Source organism: Teleopsis dalmanni, chromosome 1 (assembly GCF_002237135.1).
Source record: "Teleopsis dalmanni isolate 2A chromosome 1, ASM223713v2, whole genome shotgun sequence".
NCBI lineage: Eukaryota > Metazoa > Arthropoda > Insecta > Diptera > Diopsidae > Teleopsis > Teleopsis dalmanni.
Genome location: NC_051846.1, coordinates 31406515 through 31423704, shown reverse-complemented (window position 1 = coordinate 31423704; position 17190 = coordinate 31406515). Strand labels below are relative to the sequence as shown.

General features: G+C 28.1%; 1 protein-coding gene across 1 annotated transcript; it reads right to left on the bottom strand.

The window, feature by feature from the left end:
- Positions 1-3838: 3838 nt before the first annotated feature.
- Positions 3839-10474, bottom strand: LOC119670024 (phospholipid scramblase 2-like; the record flags this gene model as incomplete). Its single annotated transcript, XM_038080110.1, is given in 4 exon segments — positions 3839-4273; positions 4341-4499; positions 4567-5057; positions 10198-10474. Coding segments are annotated over 4 exon segments (987 nt in total), but the record flags the coding sequence as incomplete, so codon positions are not given.
- Between the last annotated feature and the right edge of the window lie 6716 nt (positions 10475-17190).

Below are 17190 nucleotides of genomic sequence, written 5' to 3'. Positions count from 1 at the left end.
AACATGACACGCGTAACAATTTGATTTGCCTTGATTTTGTTGTAAGATGTTGGAATCACCAGCTCTTTGAATGCCATTAGCTGATTCATGAATTTTTGATCAGTGTTCACAACAAAAATCAATTCGTACTGATGGAATACAGTTGTACAGGGTACTTTTAAACTAGTGGTATTATCGATAATGCATTTGCATTTGATGTCTACTATAAGACCACAGTGTTCAAGGAAGTCTGTACCAAGAATTCCAAGAACAGGCAGGTTTACTTAATGGAGTCACTCGTCAATTTCAACGCCCAAGCTCCGTTTACCATCCTCAAAGAAATTTTACAAGCAGACATGTGTTTGTATGATATCTATCATTTATATGTGTTTTTACCACTAAAAAGTAAATCCCGACCATATTGCTTGTTACGTTACTTCTAATGACCAGAATTGAACATAAGTCTGGTGCCTACATACCAATCACTTCGTTCTGGCACTGTTCTGTTTGAAACGTCCCAATCCATAGAAACCAAATGTCTGTTAGGTGAAACAGTTGTAATAACTGTTGACACATTTATCTCTTTTCAGTTTTCAGTTTTGCATAGCCATACCGATGGAAACCCAGCCTTTAGAGAAGCTTGTTGTCCAACAACTACTTTACACAGATATTCTCTAACTTTGTTAACCCGTATATGTCTTTTTCCAATTCATGGTCCCTAACCCTATCCTGACATCCTCTAGAAACATCGTCACTGTCTGTTGTAACAGCTTTAATAGCTGGTATTATCTCAGCCCATGCTCTGGATTGAACTCGCATTTGGTTGGACTTCAAATTTCATTGACAACTATCGCCAACTTCCACCCATAATTCCATTGTCTCTTTTATGTTGATAACGGAGACTATCTGAGCTTTAAGCTCTGATCACACTTTCATCACAATCTCCATCCCTTCTACCAAGGTGATATTTCTCTGTCCTCTGATTGGAATGAGCCAAAGGTACAATTTTGCAGCATTATCATCAAATCATGATATAACTCTATACCCCTTGCCGATATTCTTCGCGGACTAAACTATGCGGACAGCTAGTCTCCGCATAGTTATCCTGAACGACAACATTTGTAAAATGGTGGATGAACATCGCCATTAAAGCATTGTATAGTTCTTCCCGCCGCAATAACAAAGCGATAATATTTAATGGAATCACATTCCCTGAATCCAAGCATTATGCCCAACAATTCTGGCTTCTTTTTTCAATCAGTTCACAACTTATCCGTTATATATGGAAGACTGAATGAATAATCTCTCTGTTGAAGCTAGGATTCCCAATACTATCAAAGATATAAACATCGGTAAATTCAAGATCTCCACCACCACCAAACCCAAAATCCTGGGTGTCGTAATGGACAACATGTTGATATTCTCTGCACATGAAATAGCGATATGCAGTCGTCTGAAGTCACACAACAATGTGTTGAAAGCTCTCGAAGGTTGCTCATGGGATAAAGATAAAAAAATACTACTGGACACATACCAATCAATAGGGCATCCTATTGCGTTCTATACAGCTCCAATAAAGAGTTTTGAGTCACCTAATTCGTATTTCTGCACCAAACGTCACAGCTTACGATTTTTTTGGTCAGCGTAATAATGAATTAGTTGCTTTTTTGATTGTTTTTTATTCGAAGGAACTTTTACATTATCTGCAATAGTTTTTAACGCTGCACACCACATGATCGTATACTATTTGATCAATTGTGATAATGGCATTTAAAAATTGAGCCTCCGTTTGTACAAAATAAAATTTTGGATCATGCTTGATGAAAGGCAGTTTTTTTATACACAATCGGCAAATATTATGCGAGTTTTGCTCGGCAAAACTCAATACAGAATACAAACTTTTACTTTGACTAATTTAGTAAATTACTAATTCGATTAAGTAAATTAATAAAATTTAGTTACAATTCATACACTGACAAAAAGGAAATCAAGAAATTGCTTAAAATACTCGTATTAAGATTTTTAAGAATTCACTTCATTCATTTACATACTTTTAAAAGTAAGTACTATGTAAGTAAATATTCTACAGCAGTTAAGATTCCAAATGCCGTTCACCACCCCCCACAGGGATCACATAATCCCTGCAGGCTAACAACATGACACCTGCTAAATCCGACCAACCGGATTTAAACGTTTTGTGAAGACAAAGTTAGTTTGCCATATATCCACATTCAATTTGCAATCTTTTATAGGGACACCGACATGATGACATATTGGTTCTTATGACTGTGTTTTAATAAAATATTGGTCCTGGCTACTAGTTATAACGACCTAATAAAGAAATACTTTTTTTGTCACTCTTCTCATTGGAACATTTAGAGAAAAATTATTATCTAAAACAAACTTTCGTCAACTGCGAGAACGCAGAGTATATAAAGTGACCATCAAACAAAAATTATGGGTTACTTTTTTCAGTAGGAAAATAAAAATAAGTAAAATAAATGTACAGATATTGTTTTTTAAACAAATAAATTATCAGTAATTTAATAATAGGTAAATATAAATGATTTGCGCATATCGGTTATAACGACCGGAATAAGTCGGCCCCATTTGAAAACTCATTCGACAGCTACAGCCATAGCTTTAGCTTTAGCATTCTGTTAATACAAGTGCTATAAAACGACCATATCAATTTCATACAATTATTGACACTATAGATACCAGATTTTTAAATACAAACAAAAATTAACAAAACTACTGAAATTAAAAACATACTTCATTTTACATGCATTTAATATGTTATTTACTTCAAAATGTACTCATTCAAATATATAAATTCATATGTACCTAAGAATGCCTTAGTTTTAGAAATATTATTTGATGTTATAATTTTACAAGTAGTAAAAAATATAATACTTAACAAAAGTTCCAAGAAATAGTACTATTTAAAAAACGATTCCGAGTTTCCAGGAGTAGTAATTCGACAACGTACTTAAGTAAGTTCGAATACTCTAAACTTTTTGTACATCGGCTAGTAAGTGTCGATATAGCTTAGTTGTAGAAATATTGAACTTTCAAATTCTAAATCTATTAAATTGATTTTGATAACACTAAATACAGATGCCACTCTCTGACAAATCGCAGTATACATAAGATCGGAATCTCCAACTGTTTAGAATTTGCACCTCTTCAATACCTCTTCAAAGTGACATCACGTATATATTGTATCATATAATGAATATAACAATATTATATAATATTAATAACATTAACCAATTAGCCTATACCAAAATATATAAAGAAAACTTGGTAATAATTTGGAAATAAATAATATTTAACATTTTTAAATCACAATTTTAATTAAAACATAATTTATTTAAATTTTTATAATTATTATTACAAATATAATATTTAATTAAATAAATATTCAAACTTAACTAAAAATATCTTCCTGTATTTGTAGATGTGTTATACATGTAAATTGAAATATAATATTTATATATAAAAAAATTTAAGCACAAACGTTTATATCAATTAAAATATATATTATATAAGCAAAATTTTCAAATAGCAATGCCTACCACCATAAACAATCTCAATTATATCAAATAAAATATTTATTTAGTTATACTACTTTAATGTAATAATAAAAAAATTATTTAAAGAATCTACGTACATAAAATTTTAATTTAATTTCTTAGTTTTGGATTGTTCTATAAAAATTATACGATATTAATTGGTTGTTATTAATGAAGACACTTAATGTTCCCTAAACTATTTATAAAAAGGCAGCAATTTTTATATAAAAAAATTAAAATATTAACAATTTTTGTCAGTATTATTTTTAAACTAAAAAAATATATACTTTATTTTTATATATATTATAATTAAACTAAGAACTAGTTAATAATTACCTGAGAGTTAAAGTGTATTCGTATATGCTTTTATAATATTGTCAGTAATATTAACATATATATATATATATAAATATTAGAAAGCAATATCAAACAACAAAATGCAATTATTCATTTTACATACATATAATATGAGATAGGGTAACCTTTTAAGAATTTAATTAACTTTGGCCGAAAAGACTAGTGAATCTTTTAAAGATTTTTTATTTGTTATAACAAAATTTTGAAAAAAAACTTATTTATATGCCTTTAAGGCAAATTCAAATATTTTAAGTCGTTGAAATGCTTAGCTTAGCTGAAATGGCTTGTTTCATAAAAAATTAGAACATGCCGGGACGATCAGATTCTCTATTAGCTTGTTTCTCGAAGAACATAGCATCCTGTAAATAGAAATAAATTATAAAATAAAAAATGGGTTATAGTATACGAAAATATTTTTCAACTTACAATTAGGAAGGTTGCACCCAAAAGTACTGCTTTCATACGCACATCTAAATCAAGTGGAAATGTTATACCGAAGAAATCAGCATCTGTGAAGATCTCTCGCGCAAAACCAGACCACTGTTTTGAGATTTTACCAACATTTTCGCCAGTAAGTGAAACAACCTAATAAAAAAAAAAATGCAATATAATATTTTTCTTCTTTAATTAAAACTATGCTATATATACTCACATTAAATTCTACATCACCACAAAATGAAAATGTACAAAATGGACCTTCAATACGTAATACAGTGTCTCCGACATGATTCTTAATACGAAATGAGGGCGAACATATAGACCATTCTTGTTCGACTGTGCCTATCACATTACCCGGTGGTGCTGATATTTCCATCGTTTGTAAACAACAAGGAAAGCAGCAGGCTGAACAAGCCAAAGGACGATACATATGTATTACCTCGTTTTGGAAATTATCAAATACTTTCATATCAAATGGACGTGCCGGGCCACACATGTTACGTGTGCAACAATCATTATCCTCCACAGCATAGTAAACTTTTTGACCAAGCGCATTTTTAATGCTAAATTTATTGTTTGTCTCGAAACCAGTAAAAGCTTCAAGTAATTCGACCTTTTGTTTAACCAAAAGCTGGTCGACAGTCGTAAGGTACTCCAATCCGCGCGGACAATTCGGTATACCTGCGGGTATACTCATCCATTCGCCTAAAAAATCACATAATTACAAAACAATAAATAGAACAACAAAATAAAAAATTCTAGGTTTCTGTGATTTTTTGTTGTTGTTGATGAAGGGTTGTGTCTTTTTATAGGTCCCCAATACATAGTAGATGTGAAAGGAGTTTATTGGAGTGTAATGTTTGGAACATAGTGGTGGGATAGTTAGAGCTCCTATAGACTACATATATACATTTTTGATCAGCACGAGGAGATGAAATGATACTCGTATATTGTAGTTATGTCTGTCGGTGTCTGTTTATTCGTATACGAATTAGTCTCTTGTTTTCCAATTTCACAAATAAATTTTTACACATACACTATACAAAAATTTTGAATATACATATATATATATTTTTTTTTAATGACCAATGAATTTGTGTACTACATGTTAACCGAACCGATTTATGTCAAAAAACTTTACGAATAATTTTTTCCATCGAACTCGGTACAAATTTATATAAAAACGTAGATATAAACAAACTACTTAGACACAAATATTTGTATTAAAGACTGTTGTTAGTGTGTTATGCTAAGTGTGATAAACTACTGTAATTCTATTGTTAATAAACTTTTTAATTGAGCAGCTTAGTTGCACTTTAACATTTATTAATGAATAAATCTGTATCTGTAGATTTCAACAAAAAAGAACACTTACTCCTTCTTTTGTTGAAATTTATTAAACTAAGGCATTTGCCGTTCACATGTAAAATGTCAATTGGATGATAATAAGTTTAATTGGTGACTTTGACATAGAGTGGAAAAATTGTATATGACAATTATGAAAAGATTGAGAAATCTAATTTCATGCTATCTAAAAAATGAAGAAACTGAATATGTTTAAATTTTATTAGTGATATAAAGTAAGTGCCTATTCTTTAGTTTGTGCATGTGTTAGAGGTGCTTTTAAAAAATTTTATAACTTGCATTTATACATTGAATTAGATTAAATTTATTTTATTTGTGAACAATATCTTATCTGAGATATACTTGCAAATATAATTTTTGTTGTTGTTTGCTTTCTTTAAGAAACAAAAGAGTTTATTTACTTTCGACAAGATAAGTCCAAGATTAACAAATTTTTATCGATTGATAAGTGTATACGTACTTTAGAATTTATAAACAATAAAAATTAGAAGTATCTGAAACAATTTCATAATATGATTACACGAATCTGAGAACGGTGAGGAAAGGATGGGAACATAAGATTTCTAATTAATATCAGTAACATTACAAGAAATAACTAGTAGGATGGTAATCACTATTAAATATTTAAATATAATAAACAAATATACACCAATATATTAAATAATAGTTATATACACAGTATTTAAAAGTGTTTTATGTCCCAGAAGTAGTTTTTTGGTCCGAGAAACGAAAATATCTTATAGGTGAAAACTCCATTTTTAATATTTACCCAGCTAAATGGGTTAAAAAAGAAACTACCTAAAAAATACTGCAGTCATATAAATCTAAACTGTTTATACGGGTAGCTTAAGTCGTAAACTACCTGTTTTTTGATCGGAGAAACGAAAATAACTTATAGGTGGTAACTCCATTTTTAAAATTATACATTCGTTAATTGGATAGTGATCAAATTTGTCTATATTTATATAAACAAATACTTTAAAACGTCAGTATTGTTTTGTAGTGCTCAATTATTACGCCTGTGAAAAACCAGTTAAAGTTATTCAGCGTTTACAAATGTTGTGTTAAGAGTCATTGTAAATTCGACTTATATGCCCGGGAAATTGACTTCCACCGCCACCTCAAGATAAGTACGGCTAATGAGCAAATACAAAAAATATGGAAACTTATTACAACAGACTTTATATGCTTGCAAATGAAGGCTGATCTTCATTATGATCTCAAGATAAATATAGTCGCTGAAGAAATAAAAAATACGAAGAAAAATATTAAAACTTTTAATATACATGTAACCGAAGAAGCCGAATAACATATAAACTATGTGAATGAATCGTTTATGATATATAGAGTATTTTAAAATAACGTTTTTTCAGAATAAACTTTATTTAGTAACCTGTATATCGGTTAATATTTAAAATGCATCCCAGATCTTGCACCAAGAAAACATTTTTTGTATTTATACTGGGATAAATTGGGAATACCCTGTATATTAGTATTTCTATCGCTACTCACTTTGCCGTTCAACCAAATGCATCTACTAATTTAAGAGTTTTCTTCAACTCGATATAGTATAACTCATATAGTATAAAAATATTGTATATAATAATAAAAATACTACATATTTAAAGTTAAACATATATATTTCAATTCAATTTCAATTATTAAAAGCAGAAAAAATTAAATTCAACATATATAATACCTTCCACCTCTATATATATAATAGATTATATATTGCCACCTTATTGATTAGAATTAATACAGTTTTATTACAAGATTTAATGTTTAGAAGCAGGAAATCAGCAGTTATTATGTTTTCAAAGCTTACTTTGAACAATCCAGCTATTTGTTGATTCAAAAGATTGATTGGATTATTAAAGTAGTGCATCTAATATAAACGGATTGGAAAATGTGCATACGATGAATAAAGAAAAATATGCACAATAGGCCTATTATCATTTTTAGAAGCTTACTAGCAATTAAATCTTCTACATTCAACTATAGGTAAGACTAACTGATTATAAAGCTTCAAAAACATAATCCGTCTTATATCATATAATTATTCAAACTAAATCTGATCATTTATCAAGTATTATTGTTATGAGTATTATTATTATGATTATTATTATTATGATTGTTATTGTTATGAGTATTATTATTATGATTATTATTATTATGATTATTATTATAATGATTATTATTATTATGATTATTATTATTATGATTATTATTATTATGATTATTACTATTATGATTATTATTATTATGATTATTATTATTATGATTATTATCATTATGCTTATAATTATTATGATTATTAACATGTTATAATAATCTTATAAATTATTATAATTCGTACACAAATCATGATTTTTAAAGAATGGTCCTAAAAATTATTTTTTCATTGCTTATGCCATAGAATTATTTTATAATTATTATTATACAATAATTAAATTTATGAAAATGATTTTTATAACTATTCATTTATTTTTATTTAACATGTTATTATAATAGTTAATATAAATTTAATATAATTAGTTAAAATATATAGAGTTATTATAACTTTTAATTTGTTATTATCATTATCATATATCATATTATCATATACCATAAAATTACTATTATTATAACGAAGTAGTAAATTTTGTTCATACCACTTTCATATTAAAATTATTTTGACATATTTATTATCATTAACCCATTAATTCTATAATTTTTTTTTTTGTGATTTATTTATAATTAACAAAGGCATTATTTCGTTTCACAATTAGTATTAAAAATATAAATAGAATAAGTTTATTTTTTAATTAATGATTTATTATTTCTTTATTTATTTTATTCAAAATCTATTACATTTTCATATTATAACCGCAGAATTTTCGGCAATGATAGTATAGCCGTGTGTCAACTTTTATTTATTTTTATTATTTTTTTAAATTATTATTATTATTTTTATTAATGCTTAATCATAATATAATTTGTTATACTAACATAATTATAACTATTATTTCTAATATTCATAATGTTTACCACTGTTTACTTTTTTATCAGTTTCATTATCATTAATAATTTTCAGATCATTATTTAAGATATAAACACAATTTTATCATAGTTTTATTATATTTTTGTGTCACTTAAGAATTTTATAACCATTATCATTACTAGTTATATTTATCACAAGTGCTATTCAGATTAGAAATCAGATTGTAACTACTGTCACTGCTGTTATAACACTACTAACATATTTATCAAAACAATGACTTGCTTTTTATTAATTTGTATATATTTCTTCAATATACACTTTTTTTTACTTCTTTGTATTATTATTTGCTAACTTTCAATCACTGATAAGAATAGAAGTAATGCCCACCTTTTATCCTCATCACTCATATAATATTCGTATCCCTTTCTCTGAGCCGATTTATTTAAACGCAATGATCTACGTAATTTTTTCGGTAATGGTTTGTTTGATTCACGATATACCAAATTCTTTAAATAATTGGTACGTCTGCACATATTATCATATTTTTCCTGTAGATTATGCCAAATTAGACGCAGGATGCTCACATTGCCTTGCGTCTTCTGAAAATCAGATCCAGACAAATCTATTGTTGAATCGCAGACTTTATTTTTGACAGTTTCACTCATAGCGCACAGTTAGTATTGCAAAACGATTTTAAGAAGATAGTCCACGAACTACCAGAAAGCAAGTTACTACCAGACTGGTGATTGCGACTGCTTGTAGATCGCTCGTTAACTTGCTCTATTCCATAACGAATTCTCATAAAAACTCAAAAAGAAAAAATGTTCTTTGTGTTATTTTATTGGCTCAATTAAAGACAACGTATATCTGATAAAGCGGCACGTTCGCAATTTTAAACGCTTTTATCAACTGAACAGGGGCAGACGAGATATATTTTTAGTGTTTAGACGAATATGACTGATTTTAGTATGTAAAATTATCATTGTTGAATTTCACAAGAGCACAAATAAACCACTTTACAACAGAACGCATTGACACAAATATAGAACAATTAGGCTTGTCAAATGTTTATTTGGAAAAGTAAATATAACAATAATTTGCTTGTTTTACGTGTGATTATCTACAGAACTGGACAATTAATACTCTCTCTTACGCACAAAATACACTTTACATAATCTGTATAATGTTGCTATCTTTAGCAAATTTCAGGCCACTGACAAGATAGACTTTAGCATTACAGAATACGTTCTTATCATAGCTGGAGAGCACAAATAACTTCTTTATGAAAACAACTTTTAACTGAATGAGTTTATTAAACCTTCAGTATTGAGATTGCTGTAATCAGCAATTTCATGAATTCACAGCATCCAATCACTCAACATAAATAAATAAGTAAGCAATTAAAACGTGTAAGTAAAAGCAGTGATTAATTGAAAATATATTTACTCTAGTTAAGCACTAAGTTCAGAAAACTGCGTAATCACTATAACGAAAATTTACCTTGAGCTCCAGGTGGCATTGGTGCACCGGGTTGCGTAATAATTGGTCCTTGTGGAGCACCATAACCTGGCTGAAAGCCACCCGGGCCTGGTTGGGGCCCAGGTTGAAAACCACCAGGTCCAGGTCCATTATAGGGTTGTTGTGGTGGTCCATAATGTCCTGGAGGTGGCTGTTGTCCACCGTATGGTGCCTCCCCATAAGGCGGCATTTGAGGTACTGGTGCGTAACCTTGAGGTTGCCCTGGTGCGTAACCTTGTGGTTGCCCTGGTGCAAATCCCTAAAATCAATAAATATACAAAAACTATTAGCATGACATCATAAACATATTTCTAAAATATATAAAACGAAAATAATTAGAAAAGTGGGCGTAAATTTTTATCGGAAATTCAATGTGTTTTACACTACCAATTAAGATATTAAGATAAAAATGCTTTAAATATTTGAAATCTGTTTTCAAATAATTAATAACATTTAATCTTTTACGAAGAGTTGTTCACGCTATGAAACACAAATTCAAAATGCTTTCAAATATTTAATAATTTTATATAAAATTTTACATATCTAAACAGATAAATTGCATTTTTTTAATTGGAAGATACGCATGTAGTATATGGACATTTGTTCGTATAAGAATAAATAAATACGAAAACAATTCAAATACAACATTTTAACGTAATTAATAATTATACAGGGTTATTACACTTCGAATACCAATAGCACTTGCCGATAAGGTTACATGACATAATGGATCATTTTAAAATAAGTAAATAAATAATATTAAGTTAGGCAGTAAGGTTTATTGAATCATTGAAGATAAAACAATGATAATCAATGATAACCCAACAAATGATATATTTCAATTTTAATGACACTTTCATGAGTAAATCTTGAAGTTGTTGTCAGGACTCATGTCAGCTTAAATTCGACAATGATATCATATTCCAGAAGATAATATCATTAATCTAAATAATCCTCAGCTCAAAGAAAGATTGAGGGTGTTAGCGGCATACATAAAGCAATGCGTATTACAATTAAAGTACAGAGTGGGACAACATCATTATATGTCAGATGTCAGTGAAAGTAGTGAAGGTAGTAGCATAAAATCGTACAGATTATACAGACTATTAATAATAAATTTAGTCTTTCCATAGTATGTGGAAAAAATTACTAAAGAGTTTATTGGTGTAAGCCATAAAGGAGTAAGAGTAAAATATTATAATGAAATCCTTTCAGTGATATTCTATCACTAACTTCGTCTAAATTATTGTTACATTTAGCTTAATTCTGACGTTTCGATATTCTCAAAATATTTTTTTAAAAGTTTTTTAATGTACAATAGTTACAATTTTATGAAGATAAATAGTAGATCATAAAGAAATGATAAGAAAGTATTAATGATATAATACAATAAATAAGTAAGCATGAACAATTTAAGAACAAAGTAAAATTAATTCATTATTATGAATTAAAAAATTATTTTAGCTATTATTAATTATTCGAGTAAATTGATGGTAAATTGAGGGAAATAGTAAATTACCTCGATATGGCAGCGAATATTGATATTTAACAGAATTTCGAGTAGGGTAAATTAGATAAAAATTAGGGATATTAGGTATTATCATTGAGAACATTTTAAAAGATGTTTAATAAATAAATAAATCACTTTTAATCAAAATTAATAAGTGCAATAAACAAATAAGTTAATATTTATATAACTGCAGTGCAAAAAATCCCTAGAAATTTTAATTAACTTTACCTCAATTTACTCGAACTCGCACACGGCCTATATTGTGACATCTTTTTCAGAATACAATCAAAACAAACATTTTTTTTTAAATTATTTTATTATTTAAGGTATTAAGGAACAATAAATAAAACAAAACAAAACAAAAGCAACTAGTTATTAGAGACATAAAGCAACTAGTTATTAGTTATTATCAAAACAAAATCACTTAATTTTCAGAAATTTTTGTTAATTCTGTTATTACTGATAAAATCCCCAGAACATCACTGATAATATTAAACACAACTTATTCTTCTTCTTCTTCTTCTTATTTGCCACTACAGTCCAGTGTGAATCTTGTCCTCTATATTATATACTACCCTACTTAAATCAGACATTGAAAACATAGTCATAAATATTTAGACTTCACTTAACGTAACCTTTAACTTATATATCAATTTGTTACTTTCTTTTAGGGAGTTTCTAAACCAAAGAATCCACCCTGTACACAAAATCAATATTCATCAATGTCTCGAACTTTGTTGAATTATTATTGAAATTAAAAAAAGAAAATAAAATAACACAAACAAATAATAAATTTAGTTAACAATTTAAATGACACTTTCATAAAGTAATCTTAATTTTTAAGTATCAAGATATCAACACAGTTATTTAAACAATAAGAATCTATTACAAATAAATTTCAACTGTAAAGATAATGATAATGTGAATATTACACATGTAAGTATATATATAATATATTATCAACTACAACAAAAATTAATTATTCAATTTAATTTGCAATTTATCTTAGTAGCATTTAGCAATTCACCGCTTTTAAAACTTAGAAGACATTTGCAGGGGCCGAAAATAATAGTTTAAAAAAAAACCACAGTAGCAAAAAGTTCTATAAACTCTTATATAAGTATGTACTTATTATTTTAACAACATTTATCGCTCATATAATATATGATTTTATGTTACTACAATAAAATTCAAAAAATTATAATCAAATTTGCCATATATTCATCTAAAATAATTATTACTATGTGCATTTTACTTTTCCACGTATAAAGGACTTGCATATTCTGTCTTTTATTTTAAAACGCAAAAACAATTCTTATTTTTGCCTTAAACACTAAAAACTCTAAAATAACTATTATTTTTTTAAGACAAAAATAAAACGCTCTATGTGCAACTTAGCTTTGAAAATTAAATTTAAGTCGCAAGCCACGCGTTTTATTTTTAAGCAGAGCGCAATAAAACTCACTTTGTATGCTTGGTGATTATTGTTGCAAACTCACAAACAAAATATTTAAAGCGGTTGGTGCAGGTAAAGAGTTAACATTTTTTTTTATTTAATAAGTGTCGCAATATTACAAATCCAATCTTATATTTTTATAAAATTTAGTTATATTGTATAACTATTAGTTTATAACTATTATATTAGTTATTTATATCAATAATATATAATATATATATATAATATATTTACATGTGCTGTATATAATAGTTATTAAGAAAATTATAAAAAAAAGTGAGTGTTAGATTTAATTATCATACATTTTTTGAGTTTAATAGGGCTGATAAGACTTGTTGGTTTATTTTTTTTTAAATTAGCAATTGTTATTGACATTGGATATTTGTTTTTCTAATGACTCTGGCTATACGAGTTCCCACAACTTCAAATAGCAAACAATTTTATAAAAGAGATCTATGGATACTTGGAGTTTTCCATGAGGTTGAACAACTACTGTGATTTTACATAAAGAAAGTTTTTTGCCCGCCAAATTACGAAATTTATTTGTAAACGCTCTGGCCGATGATGTCAACATACAGTTTACAGATACATTTTAAATACATAAACAAAACGATGAAAATGTCTGCAAATCGATTACCCAGAATAATCACAAAATATGTCCTTGAAACCAAATCAAAATTCAAAATTGCACAGTGGGAATTATTAGCAGCCGAATAAAGTAAAGTAAAGACCTCAACATAAGAAGTACTTGAGAAAAACAACAAAACAAAATTCTATAATGTATGAACAGTAGAAGGAAAAACCAAATCGAAATACAACATTTATCCCTCATATAATGCACGCATTTATGTTATTAAAATAAATTAATAAAATAAATAGAAAAAATATAATAAATAAAATAAAAGAGAAAGTAGGCCTAACTACAATCTATAAACTTTAGCTTAAATAAGCAGCACTTTTTTAAAAATACATCTATATTAGGCCTTTTCTTTTGTAAGCATGTCGCAAAAGAACACATCAAATAAGCACTACTGTTGATGGCAACTCTGAAGAAAATGGAGATTTTGTTCGGCTTATATGTGCAAAACACGTAATAAAATTTAATGTTGAAATTTCGATAATGAATAATAATGCTTTACAATTCTTGATAAGAATATTTTTTTTTACAAAAAAAAAACGCATTTTAACAGTAAAATAATAAAGAGAAATAATAATGTATTTGTTACAAACAGTGACGACACATAATACGAATAATTAACGAAATCAAACGTTGACAGATAACTGAAATTTTGCACGTACTTCCAAAAATCGTTCACAATAGACGAATTTTTAGTGTTGGCAACAATGTGATTTAAGCTGCTTATTAGTTAAGCAATTTCAAAAATTTCATTTTCGTACGATGATTTTATATAATTATCAACGCGTATTAACCAGAAAAGAATGCATCGCCTACCTTAGTTCGATATTTACTGATGAAACACCACATTCAGCGATTGTAAAACGCTGATTTAATGAGTTCAAGCGTGATTGTCATTCTCTCCCCGGCGAATTTTGTGAAGGTCGTCCAAGAACGAAATACTCCATGGAAAATACTTCGAAAAAGAATAAAACTATTTTCACTAATTAATCACTGTGTTTTCATTGTTAGGTGCAAAACCTAAAAGGCAGCCCTAGTCGCGCAAGCTAGCAGTATCTCATAGCATATCATAGAGTAGTGTGGCAATTTACTTCAAATCAAATATAAACAATGCTTTTTCAACATTTTCTAATGCCGTTTTCGATTGGTAAATCTGGGATATTTTTTTTTCTTGACTTTAACAGATCAAGAGAAAATCTAGATTGAATTCATATTTACCAATCGAAAACACCATAACATTTCAACAACGTTCTTATAAGACAATTTGTGATTCTTTAAAAATTAACATTTACTTCGACTAACCCAATCTTTAGAGCACGGCATTTTTTTAAAGTTTGGGAATAGCTGGAGATCACACATTAAGATTATCACGAGTAGGAAAACAATTCCTATAATTTGACGGCCATTGTCATTGATTTGTCTTACGCTATTTTGTAAAGAAGAACATTATATTTTACTTTATTTCCGGTTATTTAATGTGATCTTATCGTACAAATGCAGATACATATTATTAATTGTTGATAGAGTACATTATATTGTAGGAAAGTTTGAAACTTCCTTTTATAACAAAATCAATTATAGTTAATAACATTTATGCCTAAATAAATATAAATTTGTTAACTGAAAGAAAAAATTACGGCTATAGTTAGTTATCGGTCATTAATGAGTTAACGTGAGGTCGGAGCGGGTTAACATCTACGACTAATGCATATTATTTTATAATAGAACTAACCTTATAATCTAACTAATCGAAACTATTAATCTAACAAATTTTCTAATATATTGCAAAATTCTATCACAAGCAGTGAAACCTCCTCCAATACAGAATTAACGTTTTTTTAAAGGAAACAGTTTTTTGACCACTGTAGAACTATATATTGGCCTGAAAGGTATAATGTTTATCACAAACTATTTTATGTAACAGAATTTTTCTCCATACATCATAAATTGAAATCCAATTTGACAAGGTGTGGAGTCAAGGTCTTATAAGCAAATTACGAATGCAATTTCCAGAACAATATTGCGATCTTATAGAATCTTATATAACAAATAGATATTTTCGAGTTAAACAAGAAGACTGCTACTCAAACCTAAAAGCAATTAAAGTGGGTGTCCTACAGGGAAGCGTCCTTGGTCCTATACTCTTTCTTTTGTTTACTAATGATATACAAATAATAGAAAATTGTAAAATTGCGATGTTTGCTGATGGTACAGCTCTAATTTCAATCGGTTCTCGGACGAAACAATGGCGATTCAAGCTTAACAATACAAAATCGGTACATGTTGACTTTACAAATAAAAGAGTCTCCCACTGCAAATTAAATATAAATGGACTGGAAATACCCTATGTGAATACAGCAAAATACTTAGTATTTAAACTACGTTGGAAATAGCATGTGAAAAAGAAAAAAAAGAACTTGAGCTAAAGTATAAGCAGATATAATGGTTAATCGGTAGGCGTTCACTGTTATCGACACAAAATAAACTCCTGATTTACAATCAAATTGTAAAGCCTGTATGGACTTACGGTAATACAGTTATGGGGATGCACCAGTAAGAGCAATTTTATGATAATACAGCGTTTCCAAAACAAAGTACTTAGAAATATTGTAAATGCTGTTGCTTTTAGTTTTACAATAAGTTAACGCAACTGACTCAGCACCCTCTGACATCACTAAGTAATAAAACCTTAGCGAAAATATTTATAATTTATATTTATAACTTATGAAGAGTCATACTGAATTTTAGTATCAAAGAAGTATATAAAAAACTTTTTTGATTTCCATTTCATCTGGCCCCATTAAGTCAAATTTTGCATTGGGTTATCAGGACACATACTGGATTTTTGTATCAAAGAAGCATATAAAAAACTTTCTTATAAATTTACTGGGTTGACATTGTTATATTGTTATTGTGCACCATTTACAAATCCATTAGTTGAATCCCGTTCACGGACTTACCCACTCGCAGACCCACTAGTTGTGTCCGTAGCAAGACGCTGAGTCTACTAATACTCATTTGAGCGTATTCATAGAATTAAAAAAATCTATATTTATAAAATGAATTAAATGCCATTTGAATGTACTTGAAAAAATGAGTGTCTTAATTTTAATTATATTTGAAGTTAAAATAATGATATCAAAATTTGATGAATCCAAAATAATAAAAAATTTATCAATTTAAATTTTTTCATCTCTTAAGAGAAATTCAATAATAAAAATGAAATGAACAAAATTATTTTTAGCTTAATTAAAATCTACTGATTAGAATTCTATGTTTATGATATATACTGACATATACAAATATTTAGCGCATACAAAATTGTCTCCTAAAAGTGATACTTTGAAAGCAATACCAACACTATCGTTAGAT